At 44.8% G+C, this 23,804-nt stretch overlaps 1 protein-coding gene across 3 annotated transcripts in view; it reads left to right on the forward strand.

The window, feature by feature from the left end:
- The window catches only part of NLRC5 (NLR family CARD domain containing 5), a 336,749-nt gene that overhangs the window by 140,549 nt on the left and 172,396 nt on the right, over nt 1–23,804 (forward strand). For all 3 annotated transcript variants that reach the window (XM_068259606.1, XM_068259607.1, XM_068259605.1), the window contains 3 exons: nt 6,993–7,076; nt 12,163–12,255; nt 12,341–12,391. In XM_068259606.1, the coding sequence (XP_068115707.1) occupies nt 6,993–7,076; nt 12,163–12,255; nt 12,341–12,391 (228 nt within the window). The remainder of the gene's footprint in view (nt 1–6,992; nt 7,077–12,162; nt 12,256–12,340; nt 12,392–23,804) is intronic.

The raw sequence follows: 23,804 nt of genomic DNA on the forward strand, positions 1-23,804 counted from the left end.
TCCGAATAAATTTTTTCCATCGAACGGAATTTTACACCACGCCGACTTGGACCCCTGATCCGCCGACCACGGTTTTAACCACATCGCCCGCTTCGCAGTTACCGCGTACAACATACCTCTGGATGCACATCTGATGACGTCGAACGCCGCTTCGCCTATGAAATCGGATGCCAAACGAAACTCCTCCAACGCCGCACATAACGCCTGCTTATTTTCGTCGGCCAGGATTGCCCCCTCAAGATTGTCCATCCAAACTTTTAACGCTTTTGCTAGCGATGTGAGTGCAATAGCGGGTTTACAGGCCCCACCTGTGCTAGTATATGATTTTTTCAAATCTAGATCTATTTTTCTGTCCATAGTATCACGGAATGAAACTGAATCCTCCAATGGGAGTGTGACATGCCGTGCAAGGTGCATTACAGATGCATCAATTAAAGGCCCCGATTCTAACTGTGATGGCAATTCTCCCTCCATAGGATATAACTTGGAAAGTCGGTTTGCGAGTGCTGGTCTTTTCCCCATCTTTGACCACTCCTCCTTCACTACCTCTGTTACCTCCTCCATGATAGGGAAAGATACCACTTTTTTCTTAAGGTGAGGATAATATTTTTTGGCTTTTTGCGGAGGTTCGTCAGAATCCTCCCACTGGATAGCTTCTCTTATAGACTTGATAAAAGGTGCAATAAGGGTAAAGTCAAAGCCTATAGCTATATCGTCCCCGTACTCTGCATCCTCTATGGATGATACCGTATCTACTGGATGAGTGCCACTTGTAGAGGCTGACACATGCTCCTCTAAAGATTGTTGTACAATCTCCTTAATTAAGGAAGGTAGATCCTGTTGCTGTGAATCATCTTCAATAGGAAATGAGTAGAAGCAGTTTATGCAAACTAATTTCCCAGGCATAGTTCTATCCCCACAAGCCCAGCATTGTTTTTTGCTGGGGCGTTCATTTGGCCTCTGCGAACTTTTGCTAGCACTGTCTGTTCTGGTAGACCTTGATGATGAATTTTGACTTGCGGAGGTAGAAGCAGTTTGTTTATCTTGAGGGCTGAAAAAGAATACACAAAGATGTGTATTAATTTTCATTCCAGCACTCTTCACCTCTATTATCCTACATACCTACCTGCTAAAAAAAAAAAATCTTACCCATGATTAGAAGGCTGATCAATTACTTGGGCAGCAGCATCCATCACTTGCCTCAGCAAAAGGGCTGAAAAAGCAATGGTGCACAGTCACAACCAGCACAAACGGTTAAGATAGCAATAAAATGCATATTCAAAAAACAACATAATGACCTTATCCTGGCTCACCGCAGGTATAGGGATAGAGGATGCTGTAAGACAGAATAAAAAATACAGATCTAAGCTACTCTGCGCAATGCATGTACTGCCTAATGCCTCCCTCCATACATCTATAGCCATGTTTCCTACCTCCTCGGGGAGAGAATCGACGTTCCTCTAGTCCCAGCGTGCAGCAGCGTTATGCCGACCGCCGCCCGTCCATTTAAGTCGCATCCTGATTGCGTGCCTTGGCACCGCCCACCGCAGCTGCGCTCTTGGATGCTGTCCAGGCCTGTTCCGACTGCCTTCCGCATCATTTCCGGTGTTTGGAGCGCATAGCCGCCTCCCGGAAGTGCTGACTGTGCAGATGCTGCCTCCACCTACAGGCTGCTTTGCCGGCCTTGGAATATCTCTGCCCCCAGAATGATCAGCCAGAAAGGGGGGACATTCCACCACGCGCTCGTTTAGAGGCTCACAGGGGAATCTTCGTGCGAGGGGAGGCACCCTGCACGGTGGTTGCAAGATACAACCAGGTAAGATGAAAAATAAGGCTTGCACTTTGGGATTTGCGACCAGTCCTGTCGATGTGGACAAGGAAAAAAAGCAGGGAGCCATGGCTGGGGTGGAAGTTTTATAGTTACCAGTCCTGATTGGTGAAGGGGCGGGGTTAACCCACAGTATGCTGACATGGATTTGACAGGAAATAAAATATTGTCGCCATACATTGTGATAGGGACATAATTTTAATGGTGTAATAACCGGGACATATGGGCAAATACAATACGTGAGTTATAATTATGGAGGCATATATTATTTTAAAACTATAATGGTTGAAAACTGAGAAATAATTATTTTTTCTGTTTTTTTCTTATTCTTCCTGTTAAAATGCATTAACAGTAAAGTGGCTCTTAGCAAAGTGTACCCCCCAAAGAAAGCCTAATTGGTGGCGGAAAAAACAAGATATAGATCAGTTCATTGTGATAAGTAGTGATAAAGTTATAGGCTAATGAATGGGAGGTGAACATTTCTCAAGTGAAAACGACGGAACGCGAATGGGTTAAGGACCAGAGCAGTTTGCCCCTATGCAATTAGCAATAACTTTACCACTACTTAAGACTACTAAGAGATATATACATTGTTTTTTTTACAGAACAAACTTGTGTTTACTTGGGAAGTTTTTTTCCAGAGATTTTATTTTTTATGCTTTTTAAGGCAAAAAAAAGTAAAAAAAACAACAACAAAAAAACATTATTTCTTAGTTTTTACCCATTATACTTTTAAACTAAAAAGTTCGACTGTACATAAAAAACAGAAAATGTAATGGGCTAGTTCTTTCGTTTATCACAAGACTTAAATTATGTTCTAGTCACAATTTATGGTGATATCGATTTTAAATAAAGGTTGGTTTTTGCTACAGTTTTACTTTTTTGCCTTGAACTGAAAAAAATAATACAAGTGTTTTAATGGTAAAAATAAGAGAGAAAGGGCTAATGGAAAAGGTTAATTAACAATTGTATTATGTAGAGGGTGTGGTCTTAAAAATGGGTGAAGTTATGAGCGCGATGGGAGTGCGTGCGGCCGTGACTCACATGTGCAGTACAGCCCACCTTGGGACGACTAGAGAGAGAGACTGGGCTGGCCAGAGGAGAATAGGAGCGTACCGGGAGGACAGCAAAGGAAGCCCATGGGGCTGGAGGAAGCCCCAGGTAAGTATACATGCTTTTATGTGGGTACACTTGAATTCCCTGGTGGTCCAGAGGGTCCTTTTAACTCCCTGGTGACGTAGAAATCTTTGGATGGGCTCAATACCCCCTCCTCCCCCCCCCAAAAAAAAAACAGAAATTGGAAAGGCAAGCCAGGTGGCCAGATGTAGCCCACCCCCCAGCATAGGTGCCCGCAGTATAGGCAGCCAGGCATAGATACCCCCTGTATAGCTAGCCAGGCATGGGTGCCCCCTGTATAGGTAGTCAGGCATGGGTGTCCCCTTTATAGGTAGGTAGCCAGGCATGGGTGCTTCCAATATAGGTAGTCCGGTATGGATGCCTCTAGTGTAGTTAGCTAGACATGGGTGCCCCCTGTATAGCCAGGCATGGGTGCCCCATGTATAGGTAGGTAGCCAGGCATGGGTGCCTCCAGTATAGGTAGTCAGGTATGGATGCTTCCAGTGTAGGTAGTCAGGCATTGGTGCCCCCTTTACAGGTCTTGCACCAGAAAATAATCGTAATGCAGCAGCGTTTCACAAGAAAATAATCGTGATACGGCAATGTTTCACTAAAAAATAATTGTAATGTGGGCAGCATTTCACCATAAAACAATCGTAATGTTGCCAGCGTTTCACCATAAAATAATCGTAATATGGTCATCGTTTCACCATAAAACAATCATAATGTGGCCAGCGTTTCACCAAGAACTAATGATTACCTATAAAAAAAAAAGCATTTACTCACCTGCAAAAGACTCCTCTTACTGGGCGCAGCCAGCCTGCATAAGTCCCGCATTGAGAAGCAAAAGAGCAGGGCTACGGGAAGATGGCACCCGAAGCCCTGTACTGGAGACACAAATAGTCTCCAGTGCAGGGCTTCAGGCGCCATCTTCCCATAGCCCTGCTCTGCCTGCCGGAAGACTATGCAGGCTAGAGCGGTGAGCTGTGGGCTGCGGGGATGAACTGGCGTGGCGTCTATTAGACGGGGGTCCCACAGTCTGGCGGGGAAGGTGGGCGCATCCCCTGCCCGCTGTAACACTGTCCCCCACCACCCCTCCCTGCCGCTCTGCCCGATTCAGAGTGCAAGACATTTAGCCCCCTCTCGCCCCACCCTAGAGACGGCCCCAGTCAGTAATAAGATCGGGGCTGCGCTCCTCTTTAGGTAGGAGCATGGCTGGACTGTGCCTGTGCGAGTCTGGCCACACATACACATGTGCATCTGTGCTACTGCGCAGGTGCAGTCATGCTCAAGCATGTGCAACACTGCCACACTTGTGCTAGAAGAGGCGCGAGGCTCCAATGTTATGAAGGATCCCGGCTCTCTCCCGGCAGAGAACTGGAGGACAGCATGGAAAGCCTCTAGGGGATTCAGTTTTTAATGCCTCACGTTCTCTATAAAAAAGCATTTTGTTTCTTGTCAACCTGTAGCAGTATAACTAGGTACAGAAGATGGATAAACCCGCATAGAGTTAAAAATATGCCTTTAAAAAGTTACTTTCATTTATAACTGGGTGTCAAAGCAAGTTTAGATTCCGGAAATATAAGAAAACCTGAATGAATCCTATAAGGGCTGGGCGTTAGCCGCTCCTCTGCATTTCTCAAGTCATCCTGATTCTTTTATGTTAGGTGGTTTCATTAAGCACTAAAAAAACACTCAGGATCTCGACATTACTTTCACTTTGCTTTGTGTTACCGCTGATAAACTATTAATTATTTTGCCATTTTGTTCTTCTCAAGGTCATCTCTGGATATAGATTCTTCCATGCTATAATGCTGGATAAAAGTTTTGTAAAAAAAATAAAAAAGTTTTGCTGCAGAGTAAAACATTAATAAAAAAACAGGCTTCAGTTCATAAATCTTTATCTCTCGTTCTGTAATCAGCAGCTGCCTGCTCATTCCTAATTAGTCTAAAACCACTCCCTCTTAAGGCATATGGACATACATGGCGCAGCAGATTGATGTCTCTGTTAATGGTCAAATTTTTCCAGATTGCATTCAGATGTTATGCAAATTTTACGCATCTTGGGATTGAGACAATTCAAATCAGTAGTAAGTGCATTTGATTGGCCCAACTGCAAGCTGAATAACATTTGCTTTACATATCCAGGCAAACTGGAATTATTAGCATTTCATTGACCATTTATAGCACTGTTAGCTGAAGCCATTGCCCATTGCCCATACTCCCTGATGACTACTAGCCTATGATATCTGCTTTTCTCTAGTAGAGGAGGGCTTCAGACATAGAGGCCCATATGCAATTCACCTTTTCTCCTGAGTTTTTTCCTAGGAGAGACATTTTCATTGTCTCTTAACCCCCCCAGTGCTAAATTTCTCCGTCCCTCTGCGCACCGCTTCACCCCCAGGGACGGAGAAAGGTGCACTTGTTTGTTTACTTGCTGGGAGTGGGCGGGGAACTCTCGCACACACTCCAGCCAGCCCACACAGCAGGTGACTAATTGGACTTTAGGAACAAGCGTTCCTAAATCCAATTAGCCTCGCCGATTGCGAAAAGAATGAAGACGGCTTCATTCATAACAATGAAAAATAAACGTGCAGCGCCCCCGCGACCCGTGCGCGCGCACACACACCCCGGCTCTGCAGTCCAATGATTGGTTATGGGGACCCCAGTCCCCAATAACTAATCATATTACAGAAAAAAAAGAATGGCAGCAGCGCTGAAAGGTAAAAATCGCGCTGGTGTTTCAGGGGTAAAACCCCTCAGTTGTGAAGTGGTTAAAATAACTTTTCAGCACTTTGCAATTGAAAAAAAGTACCAAAAAGTGGGTGACAAAGTACTATCAAAATTATCTTGAGCATTTTCTTCCTTTCTGGTGGTTTAAAAGGCACTTCATGTATTAGTTGTGAAAATATCACAGAGTAGAAAACTCAGGAGATAAATTTAATTGCATATTGGCCAATAGGTCTTAATATTTATAAAATCACAATATTCACAATCACATACAATCATTATAAAATGTGTTATAAACAACTGCTATAGGTTGTAGTTATTTCACTTTAAAATGAAATAAAGATGGCAGCTGCCACACCCCTTCACTACAAATTATCTGTAAGTTAACTAGTAAGCACAGTCTGCTATATGCATAAAAAAAATGTTGAATTTGTGTATTTTTTTAAACGCACGTAAATACAATGTTTCCCAACCATCAGATGAGTGTGTGTGTGATTTATGGCGGGTTGGTTTAGACTAGAGGAGTGGAAGTGTCGGTCGGGTAAGTGCAGGTGTGTTGGTCAGTGTTTGCATGTCGCGTGTAGAGAAAGCCTGCAGCCAATATGTTGCATTCGTCACATTACACGAACAGGAGCATAGCTCCTAACTGTCCCTCTTTCGGAGGGACAGTCTGTCTTTGGGAGCCCTGTCCTTCTTTACTCCTCATTTGTCCCTTTTTCATGTAAAAAGAAAAAAGTGTGTGTGTGTGTGTGTGTGTGTGTGTGTGTGTGTGTGTGTGTGTGTGTGTGTGTGTATATGTGTGTGTGTGTGTGTGTGTGTGTCAGTGTTTGTGTTTGTATGTGCTGTGTGTGTGTGTGTGTGTGTGTGTGTGTGTGTGTGTGTGTGTGTGTGTGTGTGTGTGTGTGTGTGTGCTGTGTGTGTGTGTGTGTGCGCGCCTGTGTGTGAGTGTGTAGGGTGTACCTTTGTCCCAGAGTGTACTATAAATTATTTTCCTATGCTGCTGTCATTTACAGTAGCTTACAGTAGGTAGTGGTCCTTAAAATAAACTCTCCCACCTCCCCCCAAAAACTGCATACTCACCTAATCAGCTAAATCAGTCCTGGTGTGAAGGTGTATAATGGTGTAGTGTTGTTCTGAGTGCTGTCTATTGTTTGCTATTGCTGCATTGATTGATGTATTTTTGAATATGTACATGACATTAATATTCTGTAGTACTAGACCAGGGGTCGTAAAATAAACTAAAATAAAGTAAACTATAATCTAATATTTATGTAACTGTACTTCTGCTTACTTTTAATTTTTGTTTCCACTCCAACAGTTTGGTAGACAACCATCTGAAGGTTGAAGACATGGCCTTGCTGCTTAAATTATTCCATCAGATGAAGCATTTAAAAAGTTTAGAGTAAGTGACAACATGTCATTCATATAAACCTGTTATTTACAGTTCAGTTGTCAGTGATATTGTGGGGCTGGTCAGGAAGTATTGCTGAATAGATTTCAAAATGATCTTTTCGAACATTTATTTCAGTAATAAAACCAGTTAAATAACTTACTACCATAAAAATTGCAGTTCTCTATAATGTGGTTTATTTTGATAAGACATCTTATCAAAACAGGAAGGTAAGAGTTTTATAAAATGTTAAATTTAATTTATATGATGAGATTGTACATTTTTGTTGCACTATTTAGCTGTTTAGCTAAAGTAATTTATAGCACATTTTACTCTGGGAGAAATAACTTTTTATTTATGTATTTTCATGTATTTTAAATTTTACAATTTTTTATGCTAGTGGTCCTTTATGCCTCTAGAATTATTTGATGTAATCGGTAATGATTACTTCTATGAGCGCACAAGTTTGTTGTCTTTTGCTTTCCCCACAGGTTTGCACTCATGGCCTATCATTTGCTCACCAATACATCCACCTTGCTGTCCTAGTGTCTGCTGCGCAGAGCGGTGGGGCCCCCTCCTAGACAGGTGTCCGATAGTTCTCCTAACTAGCCTACATTTCCCTTAAGGAGGGATTATCCTGGATAATTTAACTCTCAACACTTACAATCCCAAGGTGCTGTGGCCATAGGTCCCTTTCGAAAAACCTTGCTGTAATGTCGCATTATGCATATCAACAGCAGGGAAATCTATACTGTCCCCCATCATGGAAAGTTCTTGGCTCTATGAGAAGTCCCTCTTTCCCTCTGTCCCCTCTTACGGGTACATACTAATTAGCCTATTGGCATTTGCGTTTTTCCATTCGGTTTAATGTTCACGGTTGTAACTGTCAGGTATGGAGAATTATTAATCGGGTTAGGAACTTATCCCATAGTCAGTTTATTTTTTGTACTGGCCTGTATATATTCCCTCCAAAAAAATTGTTCTTTAAAAAAATTCCCACAATGTGAGGGGGTTTAGCTTCGTATTCAAAAGACACAATGCCCTTCTGACCTATAAAAAACAATTGCCCGATGTCTTCGGCCAACAGTAATCTCATTTCTGATCAACTATATTCTAGAGTAATCATGGCCAATGCCCAGAAAGAACCTAGGGGTGTGGTGATATTTTATATAACTCCCAATTACGAATATTGCAACTTCATTTGACTTTTAAGGGCGTGTTTTTTTTATTCTCAGTGGTACGCTACACGACAAAAACATATGTACTATAAACAGCTATGCCCCCCCCCCCCCCACAGCGTTCAGGACCTTCCAGTTAATTGTTTGTCATTTGAAATTTCACCTCCAGACCCATATAATATGGTGTATGCTATGAGGGAATGGATCTTGATGCCACAATCTATTTTTTGTTAATATTGAGCCTTAGACCAAGTTTTGCACACTCCTCTCTTTCACCCTCATCAAGAGGTGCCTTAATTTGTCTTCACTTTCTGCCATAAAAGTTAAATCATCTGAATATCTGAGGTTGTTGTTATTTATTTCAGCAATCCTAATTCCAGCTTTTGCTTCATCCAATCCAGCATTTTGCATGATATAATCTGCATACAAGATACATACAGCCTTGTCATACTCCTTTTCCAATATTGAACCAATCAGTTGTTCCATGTACAGTTCTCACAGTTGCTTCTCGACCTGCATACAAGTTTTTCAGAAGACATGTTAGGTGATCCAGTATTCCCATCTCTGTAAATGTATTGTGATCCTCAAAGCTAAAGGCTTTGGTATAGTCAATGAAGCAGAAGTAGATGTTTTTCTGAAACTCTCTTGCTTTCTCCAGCGAAGGTTGGCAATTTTATCTCTGTCTCCCCTGCCTCTTCATAAACCAGCTTACTCTACTTGTAGTTCATAGTTCACATATTGCTAAAGCCTAGCCTGCAAAATCTTGAGCATAACCCTCCTAGCTTGTAAAATGAGGGCAATTGTTTTTGTAGTTGGAACATTCCTTGGCATTGCCCTTCTTTGGAATTAGGATGTAAACTGACCTTTTCCAGTCTTGTGGCCACTGTTGCTTGTTCTAAATTTGCCGGCATATTGAGTGCAGCACTTTAACTGCATCATCTTCTACTAATTTGAATAGTTCAACTGGAATCCCATAATTTCACCTATCCTTGTTGTTAGCAATATTTTCTAAAGCCCAATGAACTTCACTCTCCAGATTGTCTGGCTCTAGTTTAAAAATCATACCATCAGGGTTATCAGTGAAGTTTAGATCTTGTTTGTACAGTTCTTCTGTATATTATTGCCAGCTTTTCTTAATCTCTTCCACATCTGTTATGCCTCTACCATTTTTGTCTTTTATCCTGCTCATTTTTCCCTTGATGTCTCTAATGTTCTTGAATAGATCTTTTGTTTTTCCCAGTCTGTTGTTTTCTTCCATTTCCTTGAATTGCTGGTTTAGGAATGCCTTGTTATCTCTCCTTGCTATTCTCTGGAAATCTGCATTCTGTTGGCGATATTGTTCCCTTTTTCCTTTGCCTTTTCCCTCCCTTCTTTCCTCAGCTATTTCTAAAGCTTCATTAGACAGTTATTTTGCTTTCTTGCTCTTCTTTTGCTTTGCAATGTTTTTTTGTTGCTGCCTTTTCCATAGTATTAGGAACCTCTGTCCATAGCTCCTCAGGTACCAGATCTAATCCCTTAAATCTGTTTGTCTCCACTGCATATTCATAAGGGATATTATTTACCTCATACCTGTATAGTCTAGTATATTTGCTTAGTTTATTCAGTTTAAAGAGACACTGAAGCGAAAAAAAATATGATATAGTGAATTGGTTGTGTACTATAAATAATTACTATAAGATTAGCAGCAAAGAAAATATTCTCATACTTTTATTTTCAGGTATATAGTGTTTTTTCTAACATTGCATCATTCTATAATATGTGCAGATTACACAACACTCAGCATTCAAAATGATTCTTTCAGAGCAGTCTGTGAAGTAATGACCTCTCCTCTAGCAGAGAAAAAGTAAACAGTTCACTTACAGTTGAGATAATAAAAGTCAGATAACAGCCCTCTCCACGACTAAGACTTAGTCGGAGAGTTAATGGCTTTTTTCCATAGAGATAACAACTGGAGTTTCTTAACTCTTCCTGTACTGGAAACAATTAGACTGATGTATCTGATCTTAATGTATTATTTCTTAGCTGTACTACACATACAAATCATAATATCATAATTTTTTTTTCGCTTCAGTGTCTCTTTAAGTTTGAATTTTTCATTAAGAAATTGATTATGTGAGCCTCAGGCAGCTGCAGATCTTGTTTTGCTGACTGTATAGAACGTCTCCATCTCTGACTGCAGAGTATATAGTCAGTCAGATTCCGATATTTAAAAGTCTGGTCATAACCATTTGTAGGGTCACCTTTTGGGCTGTTGGAAAAATGTAAAAGTGTTGTTATGGCCAGTGAGCTATCATGACAAAATTCCATTAACTTTTACCCTGCTTCATTTTGTACTCCAATTCCAAAATTGCCTGTTATTCCAATTATCCTTTAATTTCTTACTTTAGCATTCCAATCCCTTATGATAAAAGTGACATCTTTTTGGTTTTAGTTCTAGGAGGTCTTGTAGGTCTTCTTCATAGAATTATTTTTTTATTTATTGTATTTATAAAGCCCCTGTCACGTTTCTTTGCATGTTGGAAGTGTGACTAGTTCTAGTCAACAGCAGAAGTAAGTGTAGTCAGTTTCAGGCCTTAAAGTGAACCTAAAGTCACTTAAAAAAAACGAGATTAACTCACCTGGGGCTTCCCTCAGCCCCCTGCAGACGATCGGTGCCCTCGCAGCTCCGCTCCGATGTCCCAGGACCCGCCGGCGAGCACTTCCGGTTTGGCCGTCACCGGCCGACAGGGATGGGAACGCGAGTGATTGTTCGCGTTCCCAGCCTGTATATCGCCCCCTATGCTGCTATTAAGTGACTTTAGGTTCACTTTAAGTCGTACACAAAGTCAGAGATATCGAGGTACAAAGTCGTAAAGAGAATCGAAGTCAGCAACCAGGCTAAATCACGCACGAAAGTCAGATGTCAGTCGTAATGTAAGGATTAGGCAATAACATAGTCAGGGACAGTCCGAGTCGGTAACGAATATCAGATGGCAGCAGTACAGTAGAACTAGACAGGAGCGAGGCCAAAAGGCAGGCAAAGGTCGGTACACAGATAATATACAATGAGTTGTTACAATAATAATATTACGGGAATATATATATATACGAAAATAATAAAGACTGACTAACTGGAGTACATATATATTGTGCATCTACACAATATATGAATGTAGCTCAAGGAAGCTATCTAGGCTAGGAACCAGCGAACTGATTAGTATCAAAGCCAAAGAATGAGTGAACAGCTCAGACCTTAAATACACATGATAACTTCAGGCAACCACTCCCAAAAAGTGATGTCAAGAGTGACATCACTGCTGACATCAGTCAGATCCTCCTCCTTAGCCTATAAGGCTCTTTAGAACTCGCGCGCGCCCGACTGACAGTAGTGTGTATGCGTGCGCCGGAACTCACTGCCGCAGGGACGCCAGGGATGCTGCCGGAGGATGTCGGCACTGAAACCCCGCTGTTCGCCCGGACCACGCCGGAGACGCCACGGGACCTGCCGCTGGAAGGTAAGGATGTTACAGCCCCAATATATTACGCAGCACTGAATTGGCTAATTATTAGGATCATAGACATGAGTTACAGTGATGTTGAACGGTTTGCCTTGCATTCAAACAGAAATCACTTTGTCAATTTTGTGACTGTATCCGAGTACTGCCCTTTTCACTCTTTTAATGACTATAAGCGCTACTCCATTCCTATGGGATTCTTGCCCACAGAAATAAATATAATGGTAATACAAGTACATTAGGATAATAAATACACAGCTTTATGAAGAACTTATTTTGTGTATTTTTTGGGGAAGGTGGGGGAGGGAGCGGGGGTGTTACCAGCACAAAATAACCTTTTGTTGTTTCTCTCTTTGCACAATACCTTATTTATGAAATGTGTCATTTCAGGTTGTTGAGGGTTTTTCTTTTTTTTTTGCTTTCCAGTGTGAGCCGCAATGATGACCTGAACGCGAAGGGTGTATTGTCACTGCTTAAGTCTGCTGTTTCACAAGAGAACATAACCAATGTACAGATGGCGTAAGTAACATTGGTTGTGTAGTACAAAGTGCTTTGCCAGTTATAAATTAAATCATTAAAAACGCTTGACAATTTGTCTTTTTAGGGGAAACATTCCTACAGCCATCTTCTCTGCAGACAGTTGTAAATTTCTAAGGTAAGAACTTGTACAAGCCAGATAGAGAAATCACAAATACATGTTGTATAAAAGCAGTATTAGCAACAACAGTTTTAATTAAAAAAAAAAAAAAAAAAATATATATATATATATATATATATATATATAGTATAACCAGACAACCCAAAACAGCTATATGCTTATGCGGTTCTGAATTGTGGGAGTCTAGTAGAGAGCTGTTGCTCCCCTATAATTTCTCTTTATCAAGACTCGGTTTCTGTCCCTAACCTTCTTTATGATCTTGTTATGCTCATGTTTTACTTCCCATAGAGCTATGGAAATTCATACCTTGCATTGACAAGTATAAAAGCCTGAAATTGGATTGAATAGCCCAAAATATTTAGGCTAAATCTGTGCTAGCCTGCTAGCTACCAGCCATTCTTTGTGCACCAAAAGGTGTCAAAGGTAAAGGAACGAGTGATGATTTTAGAATTAGAATCAGAATCACCGTTATTCGCCAAGCACGGCTAGGTTGAGCCTGGAATTGGGCTTGGCACGAACAGAACAAGCACGGTTTCACAGACAGAAGGGCAACACCAACTTTAGAACAGAAAAACAGCAGATGGACATATGTAGACCACAATATGCACAATATACAGCAGAGGAAACATTATTCACCAGCACAAAAACTAAATGTGTGTGTGTGGGGGGGGGGGGGGGGGGGGGGGGGCTTAAAGAGAGTTCAGACAGTTTACAGCCAAAGGGAAAAAACTGTTTTTATGCCTTGCGGTTTTGATGGAGATGGACCGAAACCTTCAGCCTGATGGCAGCCAACTGAAGAAGCAGTGGCCAGGGTGTGAGGTATCGAAAGCAATCCTCAGAGTTCTGGAATGCAGTCTGGAGTTGTAGAGAAGGTCCAGAGGGGGAAGGAGTTTCCCAATTATTCTCTCCACTGACCTAATGATCCACTGTGGTTTGTGCCTGACGCTGGCGGAGGAGCCCGCGTACCAGACCAGGATGGAGGAACAAAGGACAGATTCAGTTGTGGAGGAGCCCGCGTACCAGACCAGGATGGAGGAACAAAGGACAGATTCAGTTGTGGCAAAGTAGAAGCTCGCCAGAAGCTCCTTGGCCATCCCAAACTTCTTCAGTTGGTGGAGCAAGAATAGCCTCTGCTGCACTTTCCTCTGAGTGAGGGCAGTGTTTGCATTCCAGCTCAGGTCATTTAACCCCCTTGCCGGTCCAATTCCTGCGGCAAGGGGGCAGCGCAGCACTGTTAAAAAAAAAAAATTCTTAATCATGTAGCGAGCCCAGGGCTCGCTACATGATAGCCGCTGAGCAGCGGCATCCCCCCACCCACTCCGATCGCCTCCGGCAATCAGAGTAAGCAGGAAATCCTGTTCAGAACGGGATTTCCTGCTGGGCTTCCGCCATGGCGACGGGGCGAGATGTCATGGACATCGGGACGTCAGAGGGAACCCCGATCCACCCCTCAGCGCTGCCTGGCACTGATTAGCCATGCTGCGCAAGGGGTCTGGAGGGGGGGGGCGGCGCGGCGGGTAGCGGCGAATCAGCCGCGAGCGGCAGCGATCGTAGTATGCACGCAGCTAGCAAAGTGCTAGCTGCATGCAATAAAAAAAAATTATGCAAATCGGCCCAGCGGGGCCTGAGAAATCCTCCTGCGCAGGTTACCCCGAGCTGAGCTCGGGATAACCGGCAAGGAGGTTAAGATAATTGTGCCCATGAGGCAGACACAGGAAACTATTGCAACTTCTGCTCCATCAATGTACATTGGAGGTGGGATGGGGGCATGCTTCCTAAAGTCAATTATCTCAACTGTTTTGGCGGTGTTAAGGACCAGCCTGTTCTCCCTGCACCAGTAGCATATACTATCGACCTGCTAGTGGTAGGCCAGCTCGTATTTAATGGTAATGAGGCCAGCTATGGTGGTGTCGTCAGCAAATTTGATGAGCTTTACGGAGTTTCCCACAGATCTGCAGTTATTCGTATATAGGGAGAGCAGGATCGGTGACAGGACACAACCTTGTGGGGCCCCTGTGTTGGTGACCCTTGGTTGTGAGGAGATAGCACCCAGCTTCACAACCTGGGATCTGTTGTGAGGAAGTCCGTGATCGACAGGAGAACGGTAGGGTGGACCCCGAATGGGACCTGTTGTGAGGAAGTCTGTGATCCACAGGTGGAGGGTAGGGTGGACCCCGAGTGTTGCAAGGTTTTCCTGAAGTATTTGTGGGCTGATGGGGTTAAATGCTGAGCTAAAGTCAAATAGGAGGATCCTGGCGTATGAGTCTGGCCAGGTGTTCGCAGATGAGTTCCAGACAAATGTTAATGGTGTCATCTGTGGACCTATTCACTCTATACGCAAACTGTATTTGTAATGGAAGACAGACTTGTAAATATATTCTGGGTGTGAGAGAAATGCTGGGTTAGAGGTAGAAGGTGTGTATGTTTCTCCCAGATTTCTCTCTTATATATGTTAAAACTAGTGTTGGGCGAACAGTGTTCGCCACTGTTCGGGTTCTGCAGAACATCACCCTGTTCGGGTGATGTTCGGGTTCGGCCGAACACCTGATGGTGTTCGGCCAAACTGTTCGGCCATATGGCCGAACTAAAGAGCGCATGGCCGAACGTTACCCGAACGTTCGGCTAGCGCTGTGATTGGCCGAACGGGTCACGTGTAGTGTTGGGCGAACATCTAGATGTTCGGGTTCGGGCCGAACATGGCCAAACTCCGAACATAATGGAAGTCAATGGGGACCCGAACTTTCGTGCTTTGTAAAGCCTCCTTACATGCTACATACCCCAAATTTACAGGGTATGTGCACCTTGGGAGTGGGTACAAGAGGAAAAATTTTTTTTAGCAAAAAGAGCTTATAGTTTTTGAGAAAATCGATTTTAAAGTTTCAAAGGGAAAACTGTCTTTTAAATGCGGGAAATGTCTGTTTTCTTTGCACAGGTAACATGCTTTTTGTCGGCATGCAGTCATAAATGTAATACATATAAGAGGTTCCAGGAAAAGGGACCGGTAACGCTAACCCAGCAGCAGCACACGTGATGGAACAAGAGGAGGGTGGCGCAGGAGGAGAAGGCCACGCTTTGAGACACAACAACCCAGGCCTTGCATGAGGACAAGAAGCGTGCGGATAGCAATTTGCATTTTGTCGCCATGCAGTCATAAATGTAATACAGATGAGAGGTTCAATAAACAGGGACCGGAAACGCTAACCCATCACAGATGTTCATTGTTCATGTTACTTGGTTGGGGTCCGGGAGTGTTGCGTAGTCGTTTCCAATCCAGGATTGATTCATTTTAATTTGAGTCAGACGGTCTGCATTTTCTGTGGAGAGGCGGATACGCCGCCGATCTGTGACGATGCCTCCGGCAGCACTGAAACAGCGTTCCGACATAACGCTGGCTGCCGGGCAAGCCAGCACCTCTATTGCGTACATTGCCAGTTTGTGCCAGGTGTCTAGCTTCGATACCCAATAGTTGAAGGGTGCAGATGGATTGTTCAACACAGCTACGCCATCTGACATGTAGTCCTTGACCATCTTCTCCAGGCGATTGGTGTTGGAGGTGGATCTGCACGCTTGCTGTTCTGTGTGCTGCTGCATGGGTGTCAGAAAATTTTCCCACTCCAAGGACACTGCCGATACCATTCCCTTTTGGGCACTAGCTGCGGCTTGTGTTGTTTGCTGCCCTCCTGGTCGTCCTGGGTTTGCGGAAGTCAGTCTGTCGGCGTACAACTGGCTAGAGGAGGGGGAGGATGTCAATCTCCTCTCTAAAGTCTCCACAAGGGCCTGCTGGTATTCTTCCATTTTGACCTGTCTGGCTCTTTCTTCAAGCAGTTTTGGAACATTGTGTTTGTACCGTGGATCCAGAAGGGTATAAACCCAGTAATTGGTGTTGTCCAGAATGCGCACAATGCGTGGGTCGCGTTCAATGCAGTCCTAGGCCGAAGAGGTCATAGCCTAGGGTCACAAAACCTGTTTATTGGGCAATTTCAATGGTGGCGAGTCTGACGTACATAAATCGCAGCAATGGCCGTTAGCAACGTCTGAATCTCACGAAATGTCTCATGCAGGTAGAAGACATATTGTTAGACTTGGGCTCCAAAGATGGGTTCCCTACATCTCTGCAAACCAGAGTTACAGGGCTCCAAATTTGGTAAAATCCCCCATAGGCTTTCATTGGGCCTCCTATTTACAGTTCCAAAATCTCACATCTTTTCAAAGGGCAATTACTCAGCAGTGGCAAATTTTCTAGCAATGTAGGGACCCTTAGGGGGAACATGACTGGTGAGTTTCGGGCCCCTAGGCCAAAGAGGTCATAGCCTAGGGTCACAAAAACCTGTTTATTGGGGCTATTTCAATGGTAGTGATGGTGACGTACATAAATCGCAGCAATGGCCGTTAGCAAAGTCTGAATCTCACGAAATGTCTCATGCAGGTAGAAGACATATTGTTAGACTTGGATTCCAAAGATGGGGTCCCTACATCTCTGCAAACCAGAGTTACAGGGGTCCAAAATTGGTAAAATCCCCCATAGGATTTCATTGGCTCCCTATTTCACTTTCCAAAATCTCACATCTTTTCAAAGGGCAATGGCTCAGCAGTACCAAATTTTCTAGCATTGTAGGGACCCTTAGGGGGAACATGACTGGTGAGTTTCGGGCCCCTAGGCCGAAGAGTTCATAGCCTAGGGTCACAAAAACCTGTTTATTGGGGCTATTTCTGTTAGGAATAATGCATTGCCTTCTCCTGCCTGCTGGTGGCAGCTTTTACTTGGAGAACTTTGGACTTTCACTGTGCCACCAGCAGAGGGCTTTGTGGACATTTAGCAGCCTTGAAGTTCCACCTTCCACCAGCAGGTGGCCGTGTGCTGCCTGTACTAAGGAACTGCAGTTCTGTGTCTGCCCTGCAGAGGCCTCTATGGGACTTTGGTTAATTACCACCAGCTGCATCCTGCTTCTATTTAAGACTGCCTCTTCCTCCAAGCGATTGCCAGAACGTCTATGTCTGTAGGTCTGAGTTCCTGGTCACTCCTGTATCTGAGTCCTGTAACCTATTCCTTGTAACCTGTTCCTTGATCTGATTTCCTGTTGCTGAACCTTGCTAGTCCTGACTTTGCCTCTGCTCATTCCTTTGTACCTCGATATATCTGAATTACCGCTGCTGACCCTGATATGTGTTTTGACCTGTCTTTGCCTGCTCCTTTTGATACCGCGTTATTGTATATAATTGCTTGTACATATATATCTCGTGCACACCGTTTGTAAATAGATAGTTAGATAGTTAGGTGTTATATATATTTTGTCACTGCTTCCCGGGTTATTTGTGTATATATTGTGTGCTGTGTATATGTGGTATGATATTTGCATTCACGCTTGCATGTATGCTTGCATTATTGCATTTGCAATAAAACATTATTTTTGCACCTTAATTCCTGGTTCCAGTGTCTGTATACTGCAAACTGTGGTCAAACCCTGTTTCTCCATTCAGGCTCCTGACAGTACGTTCTGGCCCTATATACACTGACCACTGCAGCTATACTGCACACTGATACCTGGCTGTTATGTCCAAATATGGATCTGCAACAAATTGATTATTATGCATTGCTTGCTGATGAGGATGAAGCTGAGTGTCGTGCAGATTTTGCTGATTTCTCTAAAGCTGAATTGCAGCAGTTGATTAGCCAGACATATAGTTATGTCAAATTAGGAATAATTCGTACACAAGATATTGAAAATTTAGCCAGGATCTGGAATGATCTCGCATACCCCAAAATGACAAATGTTTGCATGCAACCTGATTCTGACCAAGGTGTAGTCAGTGATTATGATCCACCGTTTGACAATTATGCCATAGAAGCTCTGATTAACTTGTTTGAGGATGACAGGGAATATTTTCTTGATCATTACTCAAACAAAGGTAAACAGACCGTGCAGGCTTGTATAGATTCCCTCCAGTCCCTGATCACTCAGGGAATATGCAAGTATGGGAAAGCTTCCCTTCTGCTAAATGCATGGCAGAGAATTATCTCTGCAGGTTCCACAGCTCCTGCCTTACCTGTTATAAGTCCTGTCCAGGTTGATTTTACTTCTGAACAAGTTAACATGTACTATAGTTATTTGAAGAGAGACAAACAAGGGTTTTATGAATCTTACTTTGAGAAGGGGGAATTGTATGTGTCTGCCTGTGTTCGTGCAACTGAGTCATTGATGCTGCATAAGCTCTGTAAGCGTGAATTTGCTTCTATGTTGATTACTGCCTGGCGTGAAATCCTTTCTTCCTGTTTCCACTCTCCTCCTTCTGCTCATTCTCCATGTATCTCTTCTTGTGTCCAGAACTCAGAACCTGCAATAGTTAAAAAACCGGTAAAATCAGCAACATTACAAACCGCTATCAGATCCACACCTTGGTCCTGGCAGTATCCAGTTATATCAAGAGAACCTGCTGTTCCAGTTTCCAGAGTGGTCACCAAAACCAGACGCAAATACTTTCCTACAGCTTCCATTACTCCAGTCATCTCACCTTCCGTGCAGCCTCCAGTCATCTCACCTTCCGTGCAGCCTCCAGTCATCTCACCTCCTGTGCAGCCTCCAGTCATCTCACCTCCTGTGCAGCCTCCAGTCATCTCGCCTCCTGTGCAGCCTCCAGTCATCTCTCCTCCTGTGCAGCCTCCAGTCATCTCTCCTCCTGTGCAGCCTCCAGTCATCTCGCCTCCTGTGCAGCCTCCATCCAACTCCTGTTTGGTGCAGCCTCCAGTTAATGTTCCTGTGACACTTGTTATACAGACTCTTGCCTTCCTCTCACAACTCTTGCAGACTTTGTATGCTCCAGAATCCAGTCCCGCCGTTGGTTTGTCTACAAAGCCTTGCCTCCAGCCTGCAGAGACTTTGCCTCCGTCTCCAGAGCCTTGTGCTCAGTCTGCAAAAACTCATTTCCAACCTACAGAGACTTCAAAACAACTTGCAGAATCCTGCTCACAGTCTGCAGAGCTTGCAGAATCCTGCTCACAGTCTGCAGAACTTTGCATCCAGTCTGCAGATCCCTGTTCCCAGTCTGCAGAATATTGCTTCCAGCCTGCAGAGACTCTGTCTTCATCTGCAGAGCCTTGCCTCCAGTCTGCAGAGACTTCAAATCAACCTGCAGAATCCTGCTCGCAGTCTGCAGAGCTTTGCATCCAGTCTGCAGAACCTTGTTCCCAGTCTGCAGAATATTGCCTCCAGCCTGCAGGGACTTTGCCTCAGTCTGCAGAAACTCACTTCCAGCCTGCAGAGACTCTGATCCAATTTGCAAAAGTTTGCATCCAGTCTGCAGAAACCTGCACCCAGCCTGCAGAATGTAGTCCTAAGTCTGCAGAATCACGCTCTCTGCTGGTAGAGACTTTGCCTCAAGATACAGAAACCTGCATACAGCCTACAGAACCTAGTATCTTGCCCACACCGTTTCAGTTCCAGCTCGCACAGGCCCAGTCCGCACAGTCTCAGTGCCAGCTCACACAAACTGTATCAGGGTCTCAGCCAAAGGTCCAGTCAAGTGCTCAGCCAACGGTTCAGCCATGCGCTCAGCCAACGGCCCAGCCAAATGCTAAGCCAAAGGTCCAGATCCATGAAGTTATACAGTCTGTTGCCCTGCCTGAAACTACTGAGCCTGTTGCCCTGTCTGAAGCTTCCCGACCTGTTAACCTGTCTGAAGTTTTCCTGCCTTCTGTTTCACCTGATGTTATGCCATCTGCTGCCCAGCCTCCACAGATTTCTGCTGCTGCCCAGCCTCCACAGACTTCTGCTGCTGCCCAGCCTCCACAGATTTCTGCTGCTGCCCAGCCTCCACAGATTTCTGCTGCTGCCCAGCCTCCACAGACTTCTGCTGCTGCCCAGCCTCCACAGACTTCTGCTGCTGCCCAGCCTCCACAGACTTCTGCTGCTGCCCAGCCTCCACAGACTTCTGCTGCTGCCCAGCCTCCACAGACTTCTGCTGCTGCCCAGCCTCCACAGACTTCTGCTGCTGCCCAGCCTCCACAGACTTCTGCTGCTGCCCAGCCTCCACAGACTTCTGCTGCTGCCCAGCCTCCACAGACTTCTGCTGCTGCCCAGCCTCCACAGACTTCTGCTGCTGCCCAGCCTCCACAGACTTCTGCTGCTGCCCAGCCTCCACAGACTTCTGCTGCTGCCCAGCCTCCACAGACTTCTGCTGCTGCCCAGCCTCCACAGACTTCTGCTGCTGCCCAGCCTCCACAGACTTCTGCTGCTGCCCAGCCTCCACAGACTTCTGCTGCTGCCCAGCCTCCACAGACTTCTGCTGCTGCCCAGCCTCCACAGATTTCTGCTGCTGCCCAGCCTCCACAGATTTCTGCTGCTGCCCAGCCTCCACAGATTTCTGCTCCTGCTCAGCCTGATGCTCCTGTCCTGCCTGATATCTGCCAGTCTCCTGCCAAGCCTGTTGGTACCTGCCAGTTTTCCGTCCGGCCTCCTGCGCAGCCTGATATCTGCCAGTCTCCTGCCAAGCCTGATGGTACCTGCCAGTTTTCCGTCCGGCCTCCTGCTCAGCCTGGTGATCCTGTCCAGCTTCCTGCTCAGCCGGGTGATCCTGTCCAGTTTCTTGCTCAGTCTGATGATCCTCTCCAGTCTCCTGTCAAGCCTGGTGATGCATGCCAGTCTCCTGCCAAGCCTGTTGGTGCCTGCCAGTCTCCTGTTCAGCCTGATCTTGCCCAGTTTCCTGCCAAGCCTGATGATCCTGTCCAGTCTCCTGTCCAGCCTGATACCTGCCAGTCCGCCACTTTTCCTGAAACCTGCCAACCTGATACCTCATTTGATGGTTTCCGGTCTATGTTCCAATTTCCTGGGATTCTGCTCACGGTCCAAAAGATGCTGGTCTGGCTTTGGGTGGCATTGTTGCCCACCCAGGTTGGCATTTTGCTGTCTACTTCATTATTTATTACTTTCTGGGTCCTGCCTGACATTGTACAGGTTCTCGCCCGACTTGCCTTCCTGCTCGAAGATTTACCATTTTTATCACAGCAGCCTCAGACCAAGGTTTCTAAATGTATGTATTTTCCCTCCCTGCCCACCCTGCCTTGGCATCTGCGACCCACCTGGCCAAGGTATTTGTTGCCTGCTTTTCTATGGGACCCTGGTGGGGATTTTCTAAAGACATTGTGGAGCGTCCTGAGGCCGCTCCTTCAGGGGGGGGTAATGTTAGGAATAATGCATTGCCTTCTCCTGCCTGCTGGTGGCAGCTTTTACTTGGAGAACTTTGGACTTTCACTGTGCCACCAGCAGAGGGCTTTGTGGACATTTAGCAGCCTTGAAGTTCCACCTTCCACCAGCAGGTGGCCGTGTGCTGCCTGTACTAAGGAACTGCAGTTCTGTGTCTGCCCTGCAGAGGCCTCTATGGGACTTTGGTTAATTACCACCAGCTGCATCCTGCTTCTATTTAAGACTGCCTCTTCCTCCAAGCGATTGCCAGAACGTCTATGTCTGTAGGTCTGAGTTCCTGGTCACTCCTGTATCTGAGTCCTGTAACCTATTCCTTGTAACCTGTTCCTTGATCTGATTTCCTGTTGCTGAACCTTGCTAGTCCTGACTTTGCCTCTGCTCATTCCTTTGTACCTCGATATATCTGAATTACCGCTGCTGACCCTGATATGTGTTTTGACCTGTCTTTGCCTGCTCCTTTTGATACCGCGTTATTGTATATAATTGCTTGTACATATATATCTCGTGCACACCGTTTGTAAATAGATAGTTAGATAGTTAGGTGTTATATATATTTTGTCACTGCTTCCCGGGTTATTTGTGTATATATTGTGTGCTGTGTATATGTGGTATGATATTTGCATTCACGCTTGCATGTATGCTTGCATTATTGCATTTGCAATAAAACATTATTTTTGCACCTTAATTCCTGGTTCCAGTGTCTGTATACTGCAAACTGTGGTCAAACCCTGTTTCTCCATTCAGGCTCCTGACAATTTCAATGGTAGTGATGGTGACGTACATAAATCGCAGCAATGGCCGTTAGCAAAGTCTGAATCTCACGAAATGTCTCATGCAGGTAGAAGACATATTGTTAGACTTGGATTCCAAAGATGGGGTCCCTACATCTCTGCAAACCAGAGTTACAGGGGTCCAAAATTGGTAAAATCCCCCATAGGATTTCATTGGCTCCCTATTTCACTTTCCAAAATCTCACATCTTTTCAAAGGGCAATGGCTCAGCAGTACCAAATTTTCTAGCATTGTAGGGACCCTTAGGGGGAACATGACTGGTGAGTTTCGGGCCCCTAGGCCGAAGAGGTCATAGCCTAGGGTCACAAAAACCTGTTTATTGGGGCTATTTCAATGGTAGTGATGGTGACGTACATAAATCGCAGCAATGGCCGTTAGCAAAGTCTGAATCTCACGAAATGTCTCATGCAGGTAGAAGACATATTGTTAGACTTGGATTCCAAAGATGGGGTCCCTACATCTCTGCAAACCAGAGTTACAGGGGTCCAAAATTGGTAAAATCCCCCATAGGATTTCATTGGCTCCCTATTTCACTTTCCAAAATCTCACATCTTTTCAAAGGGCAATGGCTCAGCAGTACCAAATTTTCTAGCATTGTAGGGACCCTTAGGGGGAACATGACTGGTGAGTTTCAGGCCCCTAGGCCGAAGAGGTCATAGCCTAGGGTCACAAAAACCTGTTTATTGGGGCTATTTCAATGGTAGTGATGGTGACGTACATAAATCGCAGCAATGGCCGTTAGCAAAGTCTGAATCTCACGAAATGTCTCATGCAGGTAGAAGACATATTGTTAGACTTGGATTCCAAAGATGGGGTCCCTACATCTCTGCAAACCAGAGTTACAGGGGTCCAAAATTGGTAAAATCCCCCATAGGATTTCATTGGCTCCCTATTTCACTTTCCAAAATCTCACATCTTTTCAAAGGGCAATGGCTCAGCAGTACCAAATTTTCTAGCATTGTAGGGACCCTTAGGGGGATCATGACTGGTGAGTTTTGCCACTGCTGAGCCATTGCCCTTTGAAATGGTGTGAGATTTTGGAACGGTAAATAGGAGGCCCAATGAAAGCCTATGGGAGATTTTACCAATTTTGGACCCCTGTAACTCTGGTTTGCAGAGATGTAGGGACCCCATCTTTGGAATCCAAGTCTAACAATATGTCTTCTACCTGCATGAGACATTTCGTGAGATTCAGACGTTGCTAACGGCCATGGCTGAGATTTATGTACGCCACCATCACTACCATTGAAATAGCCCAAATAAACAGGTTTTTGTGACCCTAGGCTATGACCTCTTCGGCCTAGGGGCCCGAAACTCACCAGTCATGTTCCCCCTAAGGGTCCCTACAATGCTAGAAAATTTGGTACTGCTGAGCCATTGCACTTTGAAAAGATGTGAGATTTTGGAAAGTGAAATAGGGAG

The sequence above is a fragment of the Hyperolius riggenbachi genome, chromosome 11, assembly GCF_040937935.1.
Source record: "Hyperolius riggenbachi isolate aHypRig1 chromosome 11, aHypRig1.pri, whole genome shotgun sequence".
Lineage (NCBI taxonomy): Eukaryota > Metazoa > Chordata > Amphibia > Anura > Hyperoliidae > Hyperolius > Hyperolius riggenbachi.